Genomic DNA, 21,845 nt, shown 5'->3' on the forward strand with positions numbered 1-21,845 from the left:
ATCCCTGAAAACAACTTTGTTTCAACCGAGAACTCGTACCCACTTGCATCGTAGAATTCACATTTGAGCACGCAACATCACTAGAAATCCTTGAGTTCTGCATAGATGAGGTACAAATAGGATGACACTCTAAATAAGAAGGGTGCACGGTAGCTCAGTGGTAAAGTGCTTCCCCTGGTGTGTGGGATCCCTTGTTCGATCCCCAGCCATGTAAGTTTATGGTGGACAACATCGGGGGTGTGTGTTTTCTTAAGGTACTTCCGCTTCCTCCCACATTCTCATTCCACCAATTAATCCATGATAATTCACTTGCCTTAATTATCCGTCTCCCTTAGCCTACAGTGCATAATCGTGAGGCGTTAAACTGAAAGACTTCCAAATACGTAAGTGCTGACTAATTTTCTTGATTTGCTAAGGCACTAATACTGAAATGAACGCGGCCACCAGCATATGCTTTTTACCTTTCATGTGACTTATTACCTGGAATTCCACTGCTAATAGAAAAAAATATAGGAAATCACGACAAAAAAAAATATAGGAGGTTTCGTGAAGCTGTGAAAAAGGAAATTTCAGCTATCCAATAAATAAATAAATAAATAAATAAATAAAAAAGAAATAACAGAAATTACACCAATTGATATATGAAAATACATTGTACTCAAAATATAACTAAATGGGTAATTATTGATACAAATTTCTTAGTGTTTTCGTACGTAGCTCACCAGTACTAAGCAACGGTCATAAGGAACGTGTATAAAGGATCTGCATCAGAAAACCAGTGTTTGTTAGTATACGTCTCCAAGAATAATTTCATCACTTGCAAGATCCTGTCTTTTTTTTTTTTTTTTTTTTTTTTCAAATAATATACATAAGTTCTAAAAATCAATACAAAATTCATAAAAAATCACAAAACACATGATACAAAGAGTTGGTTTGTTAAGTATCTAAATACACATTTACACATAGAACTTAGTGCATCTAAGGAAATATATACAAAAGTAAAAGTATCAGTTACACTTTCATTTTGTTCAGTGCCTAAATATGCTTATTTGCCATCTTCCGTTTCTCTTTGATCTGCTTGTCTTGAATTTTTTGTAGTTCATTCATCTTCAAGGATGCGGTCTGGATCATTACCTGGGCAACACTAACGTCAGCCATGTCTTTTTTTTTTTTTTTTTTTTTTGATAGCTCAGAATATAAATAAATTATTTATAAGTCTTTAAAATCACTACTCTATAGAACTTTTTAAATGAATATGACGAAACTAGTTTATTTCTTGTTCCATTTTGTAGTTGTGTGAATAATTTTTGCGTTAACTGTATATTGTTTGGTGTAATAATCTTTAGACAATAAGCAGGAAAGGACGAAACGGAAGAGTATCCATTCAACTATCCTACTGTGGAGACAAAAGGCCCTCCAACAACCCACGTCTTACGTCCTTATGTCATTTTCACAAGTGGAAGTAGCAATGCCACAAAAATATAGAAATTTCGTTAAAATATAGAAGCATTGAAAAGCCTGCACTTACCGTCCGATGCTACACAGTGAAAGGACGCTCCGGAAAATTTTGCTGCGAGCGGAAAAATTTGTCACGTGGTACTTCCCGAATCCATAAAATTTTATCTAACAACCAAAAAGAGCTGAACGTGGTCCTGGAATATTTGGAAACTGACATGCTTGTTATCTGCACAGAACACTGAATACAACGAACACCGAACACGACAAGTACAAAACCTCTTCACTTTCGATCCTGCTTCTGCAACTTGAACACCCACACTAAACGAGCCGAAACCTGTTACTATGCATGTCTTTTCCACAGCTTCTCGATCAGCTTTCTATTGAACAATATGCTATCGTAAACAGTGGCGGCGGTTGGACGTTAAAAGTGGAGGAGCAAGACATGATCTGAATATTTGCGTATAAATTTTAGTTTTCCTGCTTGTTTCTAATATTTTGTTTGACGAACCGTTTTCGTATTTTATTAAGTAAACTGACAAGAGCAACGCTAGTAGGTAGTAGCCCTTTGTACTCTTAAACGAAAGTGTAAGAAGAGATTTGAAATGAAATGAAATGAAATCTTGAAGTTTTACGTCCCACGATTATGCCGGTTATTCTAAAGGAGACAGTGATGATGAGAGATGAATGAAATGAAGAATGTGGGAGGAAATGGGAGAACCCCGAGAAAACCCACAAGCACGGTGTTTTTTCCACCACAAAGTCCGCACGGCGCGAGCTGGAATCGAACCAGGGACCCCAAGCACCGGCGGTGAACGCTCTACCACTGAGTCACCGCGCCCCCAAGAAGAGATTTGATTCCTTGCTCATGAACATCTTAAAATTCTGTCTGGAAAACTGTGTGATCAGATTATTGAATAACAAATTTGCAAAACAAATAAATAGAAAGGATAATACGAGGATGCTTGTTTTGCAAAAGTCATATTGAAACAGGGATTAATGAACAACTTAATTTTTAATTCTACACATGCTTCACATATTAATGCCATTAATTCCGCAAATGCATGTTATTACTCTTAGAAAATGAAAGACAGTAAATACTACAAGCATATGCTACGGCATTTAAAGATATATTTGCTTTTCTAACTTCCAGAAACACGTTCGTTGCCATTAGGTGCAGTTTTCACTTTCTTGGAGCACATCAAAACACAACAATACTTAGAATCACTCCATACTCCAGTTACACAAAATAACACTAAAATCTAGAATTATATTGAATTCACTAAATTTAATTGTATATACACTCGTACACCCCTAACACACCACTTCACTGACACTGCAAAACAATGGAAAAGGTACAAGTTGTTTCTTATTACGCTTTTTTCCCTTACTTTTAGAGAGAAGAAAAGACATTTTAGGAACTGTTAATTTTTGTGCAATTAAAAAATAACTTGTGAAAGTTTTTTTTAAATTTTTATTTTGCGAAATGCTCTCTGAATTAGTTTCAAAGCGGCTGACTAATATGTCGAGCCTTTGTAAGAAGTGAAAGTATGCTGAAATTGTTGTGCTCCAATAGGTTAAGGGGTTATTTTCTATGGGAATTAAAACGCAATTCCTGTAGTTTTCTTTACTCCTCGGGAAGACAACCAATACATATTCACGGAACGGCAAATATATGGCACCATTTTCTTCTATGAACTAGTAATACATAGCATACAAAAACTTTACATTTTTAAATGAAACTATATATATGAATACTTCAAAAAAGTGCGGGGGCAACTGCCCCCCTTTGCCCCCCTAATCGCCGCCCATGATCGTAAATAAAAGCATTTTGTTGACGACTATATAAACTATTTCTCTTCTGCCACGTACGATACCTCGATCCATTGCATCAATCAACTTCATTTGCTACTTTTGAGACAGTCACTTTTAATGTTTAATCTAGGTATTTAAATTTATGTTTATAATGTTTATAAATTTATTATTGGCATTTGTTTATGAATAGGTATCTCATAGCTATGTGTTTGTTTTTCAGCTATTGAATTGTCTCTTAAAGAGGCCCAAAGTTCTCCGAAGTCACAGAGTTTGTATCCTAGCACGAATCTTGGTAGTGGTTTAAACACTTCATTGGTAACGACGTCACTAGCGGGTGCTGGCGGTTCGAATGCAGAACTTCGAAAAGTGAGAGCTTTGTATGACTTTGAAGCTGCTGAGGACAACGAGTTAACATTCAAAGCGGGAGAAATAAGTAAGTGAATTACGATTTTCTTATAAGCTTGATTCAGTTCGTTTTTATAATGTTCTCTAAGGTTTAATACGTAATTGGAACAAAAAAATTCAAAAATGACATTGAAAACGAATTAATTGTTAGAAAATACTGATGATCTTGTCACAAACCATCTAATGTATTCACCGTGAGCATTTTCGTTAAACGTTTCATTAAATAGGAGGGGAAGAAATGTAGCTAGAAGCTTCCAGGTCATCTTGAAATGCAGTCTTGTGATAGTGTTATGAAGGTTAAAGTAGTGTATGTTTTAAATGGAAGAAAAGAGAGAAAAGTAATGGGATGAGTAGGTGGGTAAGAATACTGGAGAGAGAACCAGTAAGTGATAAAGAAAACACTGAAAAAAATGAAATAATGAGATAACAGAGTAAAAAGTATTTGCGAAAAACAATAGTAACAAAACAGGATAAAAATACATCTATTGAAAGTGAACTGAGTGTAGTGAGGTGAGTAGGTGTTATAGACGTTAAAGCCAGCGGATGGTTCGCGGATAGAATATTAATGTGAATGTCTTCCATTCTCTTCGTGGGGGACATGAAAGAGTCTGGTAAGAGGATTTTTAGGAAATAGAAATAATGTTGTGATGTGTCCTCTGAAACAGTAGATGAACCATTCGATTGCTGCACGAGTATCCATGATAATGTCGATCGAAAGAGGAGATAGTTTCGCCAATGCGAAAAACTGGACATTGAGTATATTTAAAGACATAAAATAAATTGGGGATCACGGTAGTTCAATAGTAGAGCGTTCAGTTGTGTAAAGGATTCCGTGTTCAGTTTCTGGCCATTTGAGCTTGTGGACATTATCGGACCGGATATTTATAATTTACCAGCCTGGTTGGGGGCTGGAAGGACATAGCAGCAATTCTGCTGCTTTATCCAATGTTTTTTGGGGTTGAATTTAAATTCGAATAGCAAAGTAACTACATCATTCCATTTATGGGGGGGGGGGGGGGGGGGTAGTATGTTTTAAAGAATATCTTGTGTGGAGTTTGTATCGTTGTTGGCTTTGCAAACGGACGAATGTCACGTAGGGTTTTTATAGAAATTTTGTTTGAGTATTTTGCAAAGAACAACAAAATACGGGTAGACGTTCAGCTTCTGTCAGTATTTTTGTTTTATATCTGAAATGAAATGAAATCTTTTAGTTTGACATCCCACGCTTATACTCTTTACGACAAAGGAGACAAATGATTAATGTAAGTAAATGATTGTGAAGTTAAATTTTTGTCCTCTCAGCGGGACCGGGAACCGAGCCCGAAACCACAAGCGAAGAGAGCTGCTGTTTTATGCGTGTTCTTGGTTGTGCATAAACTGCCAAGTTGTGCTTTGGATATTTGCTTATATGTGTGTAGTGTTCTTTGTTTATTCTTTACGCGATATGTATCTGTTTCCTTTTGGTGATTGTAAAATGTGGATTGTGTTGCATGATTTGCTGGTAGGACTTCCGTATGGTAGCGTAGAGATTTTGTTTTGTTTCAAGGTCTTTCGTAATTGTCAGTATGAAAATAACCCATTTCATTATCTGTTGTGTTGTTATGGAGACTGATTTGTTTACTATTTCTTCTATGTTCTGGGGTTGCTGTGTTTGAGGCTATCTGATTGGCTGGTTTGAATCTTCTTGCTCCTTTGATTGGCTGATTGTCGTCAGCTATCTTCTTGGTCAGAGGTTTGCTACCTGTACTACTTTGGTTTCTTGAATGATGTTCGGAATCCTGCGTGTAGTTGGACTATGAGAATGTTTGAGACAGATAGATTATGTGGTCTCTTAGTTTGCAGGTAGCACAAAACAGCGTATTGATAGATTTGCTAAGTTTGTGTTATTTTCCTCACAGTGGTAGCATCTACGTGGAAGAGTACAAAAGTAACTAGAATGGCCACATTGAAAGCAGTTCCGATACGACCTGTGTATCTGTGGTTTTGGACGCTTTTGTGTAAGCTGCACACCGTTTTTTATCAGTGTGTTATTTGTTCGGGGTTTCTGGAAATCACACGTATAAGTGGTAGTGTTTTTTTTTTTTTTTTTTTTTTTTTTTTTTAATGATTATGTGCACATAACATTATTGACTTCAATATTCTGTCTTCGGAGCTCTTGCTGTATTTTCTCCAGGGTGTCTATCGGTCACGAAAAAGTCACAAAATTTAGCGTTTGGGTCATGATTTTTTTTAGCTGTGCAAATGTAAGTACAGATTGGAAAATTTTGTTTTATAAAAAGTCAAAATTCACCACCTAAAATGTCTATGGTCTGCTTTAGACGCTACCAAATCGCAAGCAAAGTACGTTTCTATCGCATGGATGAAAATTCGGCCTAATTCGGACCCGAATTCGCTATTGAAAATGTTAGGAAATTTTATGATTTGGTAAAGAAAAGGGCACGAAAAAGTCACAAAATTTCATTTTGGAATTTTAGTAGACACCATGTTCTCTGTATTGTGCTTTTGATCCACTCCTTTAAATGTGAAAGAAAGACCTGTTTGCTATGCTGGTGATACATCATAGGGCCGCTGCATGTAACTGTGCTGTGGTCGTGTTTCTTTGTTTGGTTGAGCTGGAGATCTTCCTTCATCTTTAGATCCTTCGTGCAGTCCTCGCATTTCACATAAACCATTTTGTTACTTTCTCCAAACTTCTCGGGAGTAAAACTATTAATGAATCTTCTTTTTCCGTTTGAGAATCGTTTATGCATGGGGGTTAAATCTCAAGCAGAACTTCCATATACTGTTGGGAGGTACTCAAAGTATTCCGCCACAAGTCCTCGGATATTTTCTGTAAGAGATACGGAGAAATATGCGTAATAGTTCTGTGAAAGTGCAGATTTTTCATAAGTTTTCTGTCTCTCGTTAAATCAGGTGTGATTGTTTGTGTGTTGGTATTCTTCGTTATTTTATTTTTGTTGTTTGATGATTCAATTGTGTTCTTCATTGTTTTGTGTGGTGAGTCATATGTTTGTATGAAAGTGTCTTTTTACTAGGGTGAACATAACTAAAACTTGATCCATTTCTTCTTGTTTTTGTGTGTGATGTGTTCAGTCTGAAGTGATTCACCTTCTTTACTGCCTTCTTGATGGGAGGAACTGGGGTACGGGTGAATAAGGTTTATGATAGGTTGAGGCTTTGTCTTTCTATCCATGAATGCTTGGAGACGTGTAATGGGTATGAAAAGGGCTGTTGGTTTTGAAATTGTGTCTATAAACAGGTAGAAAGTCACCCCCTCTCATGCAGCGACTGTCAGACCAAGCCTATACACAAAAGATAGAGCCAGAAGTTTACCGTAGCACGTCAGAGGTTGATACGGTTGTGGTTGTTTTTACCTACCAAGTAATACATCTTTGTGTAGAAGGGAGGATGCCTGACAGAATAATACTATATTTTTGTTAGTTCCGTAATTGACTTAATTTCGTTATTAAAGGTTTATCTCTTCACAGGACTAGCATCGGCGAAACACAGGGCTCTCTATCGAGGTATTATGCTGACTAAATAGCAACACTTTCGATGGAGTATACTGCATAAACAGCACTTGATGCGAAGAAAATGAGAATCAGCCTGTACTCGTCGGCCCTCTTGCTTAAAATGACATCCCGGTGGACAGTTTCGTATCCGTGGATTTTCTCGGGATTCTCCCGCTTCCTCCTTCGTCTTAATTTCATCAATTCTTTCATAATCATTACTTGCATTAATTATCCCTCTCCTTGAGAGTACAGAGCGTAACCGTCGAACTTAAGTTTTTGGAATGTCTGACAAGATTTACATTAGGTTTCCGCCCTTTTTCGGGTGATATACAGGATGTGTCAGGGAACTAGTTCTGTAATGAATGTAAACGATTTTATTGCTTGTCAAGAAAGAGTTTTCGGATTTAGGGGTTATGGTAAGTATGGGATAAGCAAGCTCTTTTAACTTCTGTACAGAATGAAAACTGGCATAGAATTAAGGAAGTGGATGATTTCCTCGGATTAGAGGAATCCTCAGTTGGACAGAGCTGATAAGATTTTCAGATAGTTGTTGAGGACGATATAATGAATGTATCAAAATGGCCACTCTCCTCTCTAATGTTCACGTCGAAGGTAATTATATGGTTGTAGAACGTCAGATAAATTTGGCTGCATACTTCTTGTCTAGAGACTGTAGAAATATTTCCAGTCCTGGGTTTACATGGATCCATGTGAAGAAAATATAGTTTATGAATCGAAGCCAAAAGGAAGGTGCAGTAGTTACGAGCGTAATATTCATTGTTTCAGCATCACATAAATAAGTTGGCTTAATCAAGAAGAAAAGGGGGAGGAATACAAGTGATCATGGCTGTGCTGTCAGATGGAAGATAGTGGTTATTTTGACGTGGAAAGATGCTCACAGTTAAGATAGACTGAAGTTGTTTACGTGATTGTTTGTTGGGCTTTTGATATTCGTGTCAGACCTTAAGGAACTCTAATGAGCGCTGAAGTCATGATTAATTGAAATATTGATGTATAATAAAGTTGCATCTACGTAGGCTAGAAAGGTATTAGATGGCAGAGTTCGGCGATGGAGCGAATAATGGATAATAATTGATTTGGATCTTTGGAGTGTGGCGAGGGAACCTGAACATTGAGTGGAATGGTAGTCAAGGAAAGCAGAGATGCATTCAGTGGAACTACCAGTACTTGAAATGATTTTTTCTTCCTTTCTTGACTTGCCAGGCTTGTGAATTTTAGAAAGAAGACAGAATTTGAGTTCCTCTGGTTTTCTTGCGTAAGGTACTACATCCGGGTTTGGGATGGGTCGTAACGGGACAATAGCTAACTCAGTTGGGTTCTTTCTCCAGAGATCTCCCATTAGTGTTACCTTTCTCTACTATAAACTGCCTCTCAGCTGGGTAGCATTAGCACATGATCCTGTATCCCAACCTGGACACTTCAGTTACTTTTTTGTTCTTTAATTTTTCTTGGTTGTTTCATCCTCCTCGGTGCGATAAGCATCCAGCGACTAAGTCCCTCTGTTCCAACGTGTTCATCAGAATATACCGTGTTTTACCATTTTTGATTTGATTTCCTGTCATTTCTGTCCGGCCACTGGTCAATGGCATTACGCACCACGTCCATGGAAAAATTGTTCACTGCTTGGGTCAAGGATTGTTTCAGACTGTCGACAGGTGGATGCCGCTCATGGCAGACTTTTGCCTGAAGGACTGCCCAAAGTTTGTAGTCCAACGGGTTAAGGTCCGGGCTGCTAGAAGGCCAATCAGCGGTAGAAATGAAGTCGGGGACGTTCCGTGCCAGCCAGTCCTGGGTTGTTTTCGCTTTGAGGCCTGGAGCGAAATCCTGCTGGAAGGTCCACCTTTCTGCAGAGAACATGGTAGCAGACAGTGGTTTCACTATAGGTGTTAGTACTGTGTCCTGGTACACCTTGGCAGATGTTTTAACACCTTGTTCGCAAAAATGCAGCTGGGTTGTGCCTGAGTGGATCACTTCCCACCAAACCATCACTGAGGCAGGATGATGTGCCCTCTGAACTCTTGGAGCTGCCTCAGCAGCTGCAGTAGATGACGTGGCATACACACAGTCATTTTGGGCGTTGTAGGCCTGCTCAATTGTGAACACCTTTTCGTCAGTGAACAGAATCTTTCTGTGCAGATTGTTGGCGTAACGCCGCAACAGTCTCGTTGATTTAAGGGCCCTCTGCGACATTAATGTTTGGGTCAGAAAGTGACTAGTCCGCCTCTTATACGCCCGTAGATGTAGGTCACTCCTGAGCACACGAGACATGGAATTTCTGCTGATGTTCATCTCAGCAGCCATCACACTTTGTGTTCGAACAGGATTTCTTCGAATTCTTGCTGCGACTGCTTTCTGGACCTGCGGGGTTCGTACTGTTCCTGGTCTGCCACTCCTTGCGCGGTCAGCTGCCGTTCCGGTCTCGGTGTATCGCTGTGTGGCGCGATACACGAATCTCTTGCTGATTTGTAGGAGTTTCAGGAGGTTGAAAATCTCACCTGCTGTCTTCCCGACCTTGTGTAGTGCAATTACTGCTACACGATTTTCGTAATCTCCCCACTCCATCAGAAGTCAGTGCAATATCAACGCATGTCATGAACAGTCAAACACACACTACATGCATCTTCCGCTTTATACACAGATGAAGCACTGTGCCACTCCGGATGCCTACAGCGCCACTCCAAACTTCGTGACAGTATTTATGATATAACTTAACGTTATCTTCTTTAGACGTTAATTGGCATTTGTATATTCATATTAATGTAGGTAACAGACACATTATAATATTCAATTGTTGATATATATATCCCTTTCCGGATCTTGGATTTTTGGGCTATTTTTTAGACTTTCAGTCAAACATCTACTGCATCGTCACTATTTATCCTAGGATCGTGGTTCATACCTCATTCTCTTCAGAATGGAGCTGGCTTTCAAATGGTATCACTTGCATGCCCATACCATATACCAGGAGAGGGAAAAGTGATGTAAAAGGGAAACTTTTGAGGGATTTTTTTCAAACTTTGGGCCCCTCTTGCCCCCCCTGTGTGAACGTAGAGATCTCAAAAAAATCTGAAAAATAGTACTTGGTAAACTAAATGTGTGTAACAAATTTCAAGTTTCTATCTTCAGTAGTAAGGGCGGGAGAAATTTTATCAAGAATCCCCACAATGCCCCAAATTACCGCAAAACACCATGGTCTCAGGGAAAAAAATTCCTGAGACATCCCTAATTACCCTAGGGTCATATTTTGCCCATCATTCTCTTCAGAATAGAACTGCCTTTCAGACGGTATGACTCACGTGTCTCCATCATGTATGTAAGGCGGGAAAATCCCGAAGAAAGGGATTTTTTGGTCTAAATATCCCGTTTTTCAACTTTTGCCCCTCTGGACCCCCCTGTTTTTACGCAGAAATCGGGGGGAAAATCTGGTAAATACTACTCGGTGGACTGAATGTTTGTGCAAAATTTCAATCTTCTACGTGAAAAAATAAGCCCGCAAAAATAATAATAATAATAATAATAATAATAATAATAATAATAATAATAATATATACAGACTGTTCCATAATTCGTGTTATTTTCTACAGCGCTGGGAGAAGATGAAGTTTATACACTATTAATGTAAAATTTGGCACTCTTATTGGGAAATATCTGAATTTTTCGAATTTCTAAAAAAAAATAAGAGAAAATTACTGTTTAGCCCCCCTTTTAGGGGTGTAAACACGAAAGTTCATTTTCCTTATGGGAGATTCAATGTTAAATTTTAGAAGCAGTTTTCTCCAATAATTATTCGTGAAGATTTTGGAGCAAATGAGTTGTATTTGTTACAAAATGCAAAAACACTCATTCACAAACTTAGTAAAGCCGTCTCAAACATTATTTTGCGAAGGTCCCCCTTTTGGGGAGCAAGGGGCGTAAAAAGGTGGTGGGTGATATGTTACCAAAATCCCATAATTTATTTTCGGAATGCCAGTAACCGTGAGATTTATCACAAATGTCACAGAATTAATGCTCCAATGTCCTTACATGTAACAGTAACTGATAATGGGGCTACAGCCCCCTTTAAAAAATAAAAAAAAACACCATAAATATCCTTAGTAGGGACATGCGAGTAGAAGGTATTTTTGTTAATTAATGTGAAATTAGGCGTCATTGTATCAAATGAGTATGCATTTTTCAAATCTGGAATGTTATTTTGATAACGCACCGTCTTAGGGGGGCACAGGGGGCGAAGTGCTCGATGATGGATCTTTATAAAAATTCAAAATTTTGTTCCGGAAATGCCAGTGAGCGTCAGATTTTTCACCACTGTCACAGAATTAATATTCTAATACTCCTTGCATGTGCCAGTGACTTATATGGGGCTATAGCCCCCTTTCAAAAATAAAAAAAATCATAAATATCCCTAGTAGGGACATACGAGAAGAAGGTATTTTTGTTAATTAATGTGAAATTTGGCGTCGTTGTAGCACAAAGGTATGAGTTTTTCACATCTGAAATGTTATTTTAGTAACCACTGCCTTAGGGGGGCACAGGGGCGAAGCATCAGATGATAGACCTTTATAAAAATTCAAAATTTTGTTCCGGAAATGCCAGTGAGGGTAAGATTAATCACAAATGTCGCAGAATTAATATTCCGATGCTCCTTGCATGTGTCAGTGACTGATATGGGCTACAGCCCCCTTCCAAAAAATCACATAAAAAATTAGCCATAAATATTTTAGCATGGACATCCGAGAAACCGTTATTTCTTGTCAAATTAATGTAAAATAATTTGTTATCTTAGTAAAAAGGTACGCGTTTTTGAAATATAGAATGTTATTTTGGTGAAACCGGATTAGGAGGGCACAGGGTGCGCAGCATAAGCATTTGAATCTTTATTTTAAAAAAATCCAAATTTTATTCTGGAAGTGTGAATGAGTATCAGATTAATCACAAATGACACAGAATTAAGATTCCGATGCTCCTTGCATGTGCCAGTGATTGATGTGGGGCTACAGCCCCCTTCCACAAATCACGATAAATATCCTTAACAGGGACATACCGGAAGAAGCTATTTTTTAAAATCAAGTAATGTTAAATTTGGCGCTGGCGTTTTTTTTTAATTCGGTATAATTTTGATAACGCACCACCTTTAGCGGGAAAGAAGGCGAAGCATAAGATTGTGGATCTTTATGAAAATTCCAAATTTTATTTTGAAAATGCTAATGAGCGTGAGATTAGTCACAAATGTCACAGAATTAATATTCCGATGCTCTTTGCATGTCCCAGTGACTTATATGGGTTACAGCCCCCTTCCAAAAATCACAAAAATTCACAATAAATATGTCATAATTAATATGTAAGTTGTTATTATTGCAAAACAAAAAAATATACAATAAACCTGGAAATAACTGTAAATGAATAACTTCAGTGTAACTGATTATGCATATAGCTTTGTTGTTATGGTGTCACTGGAATATAATCAAAGAATTTTATATTTTTAAAAATCAATTAGGGCTCTTTTTATAGCAGAAAATCTCACACACAAATCACCTACGTATCTTCTACACACTTAAGCAGAACCATCTCCAAATAGAACACAAAATGGCAATGGAAAACGTAGCAGGAACAAAAAATAAATAAATAAATAAATAAATAAATAAAAATAAATAAATAAAAATAAAAAAATAAAAAGTAGGATCTTAAAAATTAAAAGTGAGCTTTAAGTTTCAATATTGTTTGCTTTATTCGTAAAAAGAAAAAGCATGTATTTTCATTACTTCTTACACAATAACCGTATTATCCAACTTTCCATATAACAACTTACTCGTATGTACCGCAGACGTAATACACACGGACACACGGTTGTAATAGAAACAAATGTTTCCCGAGGAATAAGAATCAGTTGCTGGAAATTATTCTTTGTTGAAAACAACTCTTTTTGGCTCTACTATCACTAATTGTTTAAAAAAATCATTAACCTAAGTGTAAAACCCATAAAATCAACTTACTTTTATTCGGCATGCCCTCCTGAACGAGCAAGACATAAATTAATGCGATTTACTAAAGAAACTGTGAACACCTTCAACATATCTGGAGTGATCATCTCCATACTGTGGACAATCCTCTGTTTCAAGTCCTCTACACTGTTACATGATTTTTGATAGACAATTTGTTTTAGGAATCCCCACAAGAAAAAATCGTATGGTGTAAGATCTGGACTTCTTGGTGGCCATTCGACACTTGACCCCATAGAAATAATCCGTTTCCCAAATTTCTCTCTCAAAAGATTTATAGTCGTATTTGAGCAATGCGCTGGCTCTCCATCTTGCATAAACCATAATTCATCACTTTGACCTAAATTTAAACGATCAAGTTCAGCAAATACTTTTTCTCTTAGTAGCTTTTGGTATGATGACGTTGTTACATTTTCATCAAAAAAGAAAGGTCCTATCACCTCAGTCGCAGTTATACCACACCAAACCATTATTCCTCGTTTGTCCATTGACACTTCTGATCTCACGTTCGGCTGTATCGATGACCAATATCTTGCATGTGATGAGGACACAGAACCATTTAAGAAGAATTTTGCTTCATCGGAAAACATCACTTGAAATAAGAACATAGGGTTTTCATTTAACTTCTCGATAAACCAGTTACAGAAATAAACACGATCACCATAATCACTTGCACACAATTCAGAAACCATTCGGACCTTGTATGGTTTTTTACCTTCAAGTTTCTTAAAATTCTTCATAGCGTGGTTTTCTTAATCTTTAAGCCTAAGCTTCGACGAGCAAGGGATTTCCGCGATGAACTAGTAACAGATAACAACACCTGTCTTTTTGTTTCTTTTGTAGATACACTTGGAGATCTTCCTGCACTTTTCCTAGATGCAAGATGGGCAGTGTGAAAACAATTGCTGCGGAACTGTTTGTACAAACGGTGAATTAGCATATCGTGTACTTTTAATCCGAGTTCTTTAACTATACGGGATCTTGTTGCTCTTGCAGATTTTTCTGATAAAATGTACCATTCAATTACAGTAGCACGCTGATCCTGAGTTAAAGACTGCATAATCGAAGGACACTACAGTATGAATGCACTCTTGAAGTATACTGGAAACGACAAGTAATTATCAAATGATTAAGCCAGTTTATCCGCGAGATTCAACTAATATGTAATGTCCATTTCCGAAGAAGTCAATCTAACCCAGGTGTTGATTACTGACACGAAATCCTATTGAACTGTCAACACGTTAACTCGTAAACCGTTGGTGTATTGCGATAAGAAAAGGTCTGAAACTGTTGTCAGCACACATGAACAAGAAGTTGAGGCAGGAATTGGAGTGTGTTTTATAAACAAAAGTTTGTTGACATTGCTTAAAATCAGCTTACAGTGGAACGCCAACAAATGATTCGGACGTGTTCCAGTGCTTCTTAAACACATTTCTCTTAGCATGCATTCTGAATAGGCCAGAGAGAAGCATGGAAGAAAATAAAACAAAGTGTTGTGGTTCTTTAAATGATTTTGGGACCGGGAAGGGGGAATTGAATCACTAAAGTGGTCGCTGGCACATGGAGGTAGCTTCTAAGCATTAATTTTGGTATATTTCCAAATATTTTTACGCTCACGGGAAATAACGAAACGTTTGAATTTTTCTTACTGAATATCTTCCCCAATTTGGAGGTTTGACGTAATAAAACTAGAAACGCATGTACCATCATAGATTAAAGGGGAGGAAGAATAGGAATGGTATCGTATTTTCTACCTAAAACTGCTAATTTACAGCAAAATTCTATAAATATAGAGCAAACTGCTTTCCGCATTTTACATTGAAACTCCAGTTAGGCCAATCAAATTTTGAGTTGATGACACTAAAAGTGATCAACACATGACCATTATCACATTGTCGCTTTAGCTCTTTTTTTAAACAAACATTTTTCGACAATAATACCAAATTTCACTTTAATAATGAAAAATATTTACCTTCTGCCAGTAGGTCCTTGCGTATAAGGACATTCACCATGAATTTTTATTGTTTTATGAAAGGGGATTGTAGCCTAATATCAGTCACTGGTACAGTCCGCAGCAACATGAGCATATATGTTTATTGTTAAACGACGAAGTCTTTTGCTCCAAAATAAGTGTGCAGGGGAGGACGCCGAGGTTTCTCCTGACGTGATTCATGCCACTTAGACATTATGTTGATTCCCTGTGCTGTTAGTCGTAGTTTCACAATAAACTTACATACTCATGTTGCAGGTTCTTTGCTGCGGATTGTACATGTAAATAACATAGGAGCATTAATTCTGTGCGCCTTGCAATTAATTTCATGCTCATTGGCACTACCAAAATAAAATTTGGAATTTTTATACTTCGGCCCCTGTCCCCTCCAAAGCCAAAAATTACCAACCGCGCCCTTTGTCCCCTGTTACCAAAATAACATTTCAGATTTGGAAAATGCATAACTTTTTATTACAGTAACGCCAAATTTCACATTAATCGACCAATTGAAAAAAGTTTCTTCTGGTATGTCCCTGTTAAGGATATTTATCGTGATTTTTGGTGATTTGTGGAAGGTGGCTGTAGCACTACATCAATCACTGGCACATGCAAGGATCATCGGAATGTTAATTCTGTGTCATTTGTGATTAATCTAATACTCATTCGCACTTCCAGAATAAAATTTGGAATTTTTATAAACATCCATCATTTTATGTTTCGCCCCCTGTGCCCCCCTAAGGCGGTGCGTTATCAAAATAGCATTCCAGATTTGAAAAACGCATACTCTTTTGATACAATGACGCCTAATTTCACATTAATTTAAAAAAATACCTTCTTCTCGTATGTCCCTACTAAGGATATTTATGGTGATTTTTTATTTTTGAAAGGGGGCTATAGCCCCATATAAGTCACTGGCACATGCAAGGAGCATCGGAATATTAATTCTGTGACAGTGGTGAAAAATCTGACGCTCACTGGCATTTCCGGAACAAAATTTTGAATTTTTATAAAGATCCATCATCTGATGCTTCGCCCCCTGTGCCCCCCTAAGGCGGTGCATTTTCAAAATAACATTCCAGATTTGAAAAACGCATACTCTTTTGATACAATAACGCCTAATTTTACATTAATTAAAAAAAACACCTTCTTCTCGTATGCCCCTACTAAGGATATTTATGGTGTTTTTTTTAATTTTTGAAAGGGGGCTGTAGCCCCATTATCAGTCACTCTTACATGTAAGGACATTGGAGCATTAATTCTGTAACATTTGTGATTAATCTCACGCTTACTGGCATTCCGAAAATAAATTATGGGATTTTGGTAACATATCACCCACCACCTTTTTACGCCCCTTGCCCCCCAAAAGGGGGACCTTCGCAAAATAATGTTTGAGACGGCTTTACTAGGTTTGTGAATGAGTGTTTTTGCATTTTGTAACAAATACAACTCATTTGCTCCAAAATCTTCACGAATAATTATTGGAGAAAACTGCTTCTAAAACTTAACATTGAATCTCCCATAAGGAAAATGAACTTTCGTGTTTACACCCCTAAAAGGGGGGCTAAACAGTAATTTTCTCTTATTTTTTTTAGAAATTAGAAAAATTCAGTTATTCCCAATAAGAGTGCCAAATTTTACATTAATAGTGTATAAACTTCATCTTCTCCCAGCGCTGTAGAAAATAACACGAATTATGGAACAGTCTGTATATACCGACCATGCCCCATTTTTCCCTATACGGAAGTATATTTTGATAAAAATTCCCTGAGACGTCCCTAATTACCGTAGGATAATAATTCGACCGTCATTCTCTTCAGAATAGACCGGCCTTTCAGACGGTATAACTCTCGTGTCTCCATCATGTATGTGAGGCGGGAAAATCCTGAAAAACGGGATTTTTTGGGTCTAAATATCCCTTTTTCAACTTTTTTCCCTCTGGACCCCCCTTGTTTTAATGCAGAGATCTGAAAAAAATCTGATAATTACTACTAGGTGGGGTGAATGTTTATGCACAATTTCAATCTTCTAGGTGCATAAGTAAGCCCGCCAAAATATATATATATATATATATATATATATATACCGACCATGTCCCATTTTCCCCTATATAGAAGTATATTTTTTAAAAATTCCCTGAGACATCCCTAATTATCCTAGGATGATAATTCGACCGTCATTCTCTTCAGAATGGAACTGCCTTTCAGACGGTATGACTCACGTGTCTCCATCATGTATGTGAGACGGGAAAATCCTGAAAAACGGGATTTTTTGGGTAAAAAAATCCCTTTTTCAACCCTTTGCCCCTCTGGATCCCCCCTGTTTTAACGCAGAAATCGGGGGAAAAAATCTGGTAAATACTATTCGGTGGACTGAATGTTTGTGCAAAATTTCAATCTTCTACGTGAAAAACTAAGCCCGCCAAAAAATAATGAACATAGGCTTCATAAGGGAAAATATATATTTCAAAATTATGACGTCATCATTTCCTATGTCTGGACGCAGGACGGTCTGAAACCATACGTCATGTCTTCTACAATGCCTCTGGACTTGAAAAACAAACAAAAAAAAAAAAACCGGACGAAAAAGCTCAAATAGAAGAGTTATAACGCAATGTACCATGAAACACCCGTATGGTACAAAAATTGTACCGTGGATCCCCAAAGGGATATACAATGATATTTTAATTTTTTTTACAAAGGAAAAGAAAAATATAATAGACAATTTTTCAACTAACAGTTGGAAATTATTTGTTAACAATGAAAACTCAATATTGTTAAAAATTAAAGAGAAAAATGACAATACCCTTATCAAAGTGCTTTCAAAAACAGTTAAGTCAACTCCATTTTTCCCGGAACGTCCTTTGCCTTCCAGATCTCCAAAGCCTTAGTACTTTTCTCTCTCTAAGTTCATATCTACATTTGATCTGCTGTGCTCCCTGCTGAGAATTGGAAAACCAGACTTGGTTTTCATCAAGATTAACATAACAAGGTTCAATTGAATTGGCTAACGCTTTGATTCTCAGGATATTTGGGGCGTAAATGTACGCTATATCTTTTTAACTTCTTTCCAAAACCTCAACACTATTAGTGTATTAGACACCGTCAGAAATTATAGAAGAAAAATCTCTTCTAACTCCTTACCGGTGGGTAATGTACCCTTAATAGCGGCTACGTTCTCTCGCTGAATGGCCATGCTAATGCGTTGAATTAGAAAAGATTTAGCTCAAGTGTCTCCTGATTTAATAGATATACGTTTGCCGATTTCGTTAATAAATTTAGCGCTCTCTTGATCCCAGGAACCACTAGATTCAATTGATGGTGCTACAACCAGTACTTATCTAGGAGATTAATATATTTCTTTCTTTTTTCTTTTGCTCTTCGTGTAGCTATAAGTCCTGGTTTTGTTGATGAAGATTAAAGATTGGAAAGGGCATAAGTGTCTGAGCAAGTGAAATCCCAAATCAACGCCTTTCCTTGCTTCCATGGCACTAATGTCATACCATCCGGGCTTTTTCCGTCTGAACGGCTGCAACCAATTGGTTCTCTCACTGCTGGCACCCCTGCAAATGTTAAGGCTCTCAAAATGATGTCACCCACGTTCGAATCGCGTGAATGTCTTCTGGCACTGCTTTTGCATGATAGACCGTGTAGACCTCTTTTATCTACGAGAGCGCTGCAACTTGGACAATGGCGTGGCTCGCATATATTTGCTCCTAGTCGAAAGGCGATGGATACTCAAGCTTTCGTTGTCTAGGTGTAGACCGAGAGAAGGTGAGGGTAGTGCTTGAAACCATGCACCGTTTTCAGGGGACATTACAGCACGAAGCCTGGCCTTGTCTTCGATGTTATTAGAGGTCTTCAATAATGAAGCTAAACGGTAATTCACGATGGGCTTGTCCCAGAACCACTGATTATTTCGAATTTCAAGAGCCGGGGGGGGGGGGGGGCTGACCCAACTAAATTTGACCATTAGCTATGCAGTCCAGCACATCGAAGTTGATGACGACTTCGTCCCTCTGTAAGAGGGTTCCGATCAGTTGTCTTGAACTATGGATAGAGGCTATTAAAGACGGGATAGCCAAATCTGTGGCGCGACGGATTCCAAGACCTCAGTTTCTGACTGGTCATGATGCTTGTAGTCATACTTCATCACTGAGGGTACAATTCAGAACATTCTCCAATCCTGTTTTTAGAGCGTTGTCGAATTTCTCCAGTAGATGATAGTCTCTCCAGGATGGGAACACCGTAGAAAATATAACAACCTTGGGATCGAGAAAGATGCTCTAAGAAATAAAATGCTGAATGTGCAGAAAGTTTGGAAAGGCGTGAAAGTAGATGATTTAAAGATGAAATTTTTTCCAGTAATATCTTACTCCTGGTGTCTGGTGAAAGAGCAGCTCCTAGCAGTTCGGCGTTCGACGATGTGAATAACTTAACCCCAAGCACCGCATCGTTGAATCTATCATATAGATTTTGAGTTTCAGCATTTGTTGCTCCTAGAAAGCCGACTTCGCATTTCGAGTAATTGAGAGACAATCCGATCGATATTGCTTGTATGCGTGTATGAGCTAAAGTATGTAGTACTGACTCGGTTTCTCCAGCTATAGTGCCGTCGTCCAAATACCAAATGTTGAGCTCAGTATTAATATCTCTAATTCTAAGTTGAAGAGTTAAAGCAAATAGAGCAGGACCTAATGGATCTCCATGTTGCGAAAGGATAATATTTTCTCCTATAAAAAGGTAGCTAGGTTGTGAGTAGTTCTGATATATGTATGGAAAAAAAGAAGAGAAGATGTTTTTAATTGAAGAGAGCATTGAATCTCGGTTAATTTCCTTGAAGGCATTTTTGAAGTCTATTTTGAGCAGGGCTTTAGCTTGATAGTGAAAGGAATAAAACATTCGTGCTGTATGGACCGCAATTTCAGCTCCGTAGGGCACGCAGACTCGTAGCTGGTGTGGGGATAATATATCAATTAATGATTCTCGCATTCTGGAGCATATAATTTTAGACGTAAGTCGTCTCCACACATTCCCTACTGCTACTGGTCGAATGCCACCACTTTTCTTCTTAAGTCAATGAGTGAAGCGCCGAAAAATATCGGATTTATCAAGGCTGGTAATTTTCCTGAAATTATCAGATTTAATACTCGGCAATTGAGTTGATTAATCTCTTTCGTCTCGGAATCTTGAAATTAGTTTAATTTTAATAAAGAAGTACATACTCTGGTCAGAAATATATATATATATATATATATATATATATATATATATATATATATATATATATATATATATATACATGAATTAAAAATGACAAAGTGGAAATATAAAGTATAAATTATTATCATATGATTTCGAAGTATTTTATAGATAGATCCAGTTCGTTCTTAGTTGACTGAGCTCTTTTCATTTCTGTCCGTACTTTGGCCAGTTATTTTTTACTGAGGTACTCTCGTGTTTCTGCGTGAATGATTATAATTCTAATACTTAAACCATAAAGAGAATTGTTCTACCTGAAGCATTCGGATGCTTCAAGTAGAACTCGTTTTACAGTTGAATTGATACGGATCCCATAGTATCAACAAGTAATAATTCTATTCATCTTTCTTCGCTATACCCTTATCGTATTCTTAGATAACCCAAAGGACAAATTCAGTTTAAAATATTCTACTTCTTTGTCTAATAACATGAGAGAGAAAGTGAATATATATATATATATATTAATAAATCAGTGAAATTAAAAGAATAATTTAACCATTCCATCAGCTAAATGACTTTTATTCTTTCTATGTCCACATTTCGGTTTCCACTCCGTATAATACAGTGCTCCAGTCTACTTGTATTTTACGTTTCCGTATATCATTATTTGCCAGGTGTACACATACATTTTTTTGGTATTTCAAACTAAAATTGGTTGTGTCAACTGCAAGGGCGAGCATTCTGCTTGTCTGGAGACTCGCCAGCCTATCAATGTGAGAAACTCACCCGAGAGTTAGGGGCCACAATGGCTCAGTGGTAGAGCGTTCACTTCTGGTGCGTTGTCGTCCCTGGTTCGATCTCAGCTCACACCAAGTGACTTTGTGCTGGACAAACACCGTGTTCGTGAATTTTCTTGGGATATATGTTATCTGCGCATTCTTCGTCGAACACCAGCTTACCGAAACCCGCCTAAAATTTAGCCAAGATATACGTCGGTTCAGTGATACGGTTCTTTCCCCGAAAAGAGCAAAATCTACCACACCTGTTCGTAAGCCACCTTCAGTTTCTTTGAAATCTGACATGGTGGAAAACGAACTAATGGACACTGAGTGGACGGTACTTGGCCCACGTAGAATGCTTCGCCTCAAACGTTGATTTCTGACCTTTTATAATTTTTGTGTTGCTCTTGTTGTTAAATTTCTCTATTATTAATATTTATTGTTATATTTTTCTCTGTTACTATTTATTGATATTGATATACATTTCTTGTTATATATTCTTTTATATATTTGTTATTATTATTATATCTCCTTTTAGATTTTTGGTTCACCTCAAGCGTTAATTTCTAATTTTTATTGTTATTTTACTATTTATTGTTATATATTTTCTCTGTTGTTACTCTTAATACTATTTATTGTTATTGGTATATTATTTTTCTGTTGTTACTAAAATT

General features: G+C 37.4%; 1 protein-coding gene across 4 annotated transcripts in view; it reads left to right on the forward strand.

Annotated features, from left to right (window-relative positions):
• Stam (signal transducing adaptor molecule) overlaps positions 1–21,845 on the forward strand; it is a 141,591-nt gene that overhangs the window by 75,196 nt on the left and 44,550 nt on the right. For all 4 annotated transcript variants that reach the window (XR_014132744.1, XM_081769224.1, XM_081769225.1 and 1 more), the window contains exon 5: positions 3,491–3,703. Coding sequence is in view for 3 of the 4 variants with exons in the window: in XM_081769224.1 (XP_081625350.1) it covers positions 3,491–3,703 (213 nt within the window). In the remaining variant the exon portion in view is untranslated. The remainder of the gene's footprint in view (positions 1–3,490; positions 3,704–21,845) is intronic.

Source organism: Thermobia domestica, chromosome 8 (assembly GCF_964235325.1).
Source record: "Thermobia domestica chromosome 8, izTheDome1.hap1.1, whole genome shotgun sequence".
NCBI classification, from domain to species: Eukaryota; Metazoa; Arthropoda; class Insecta; order Zygentoma; family Lepismatidae; genus Thermobia; species Thermobia domestica.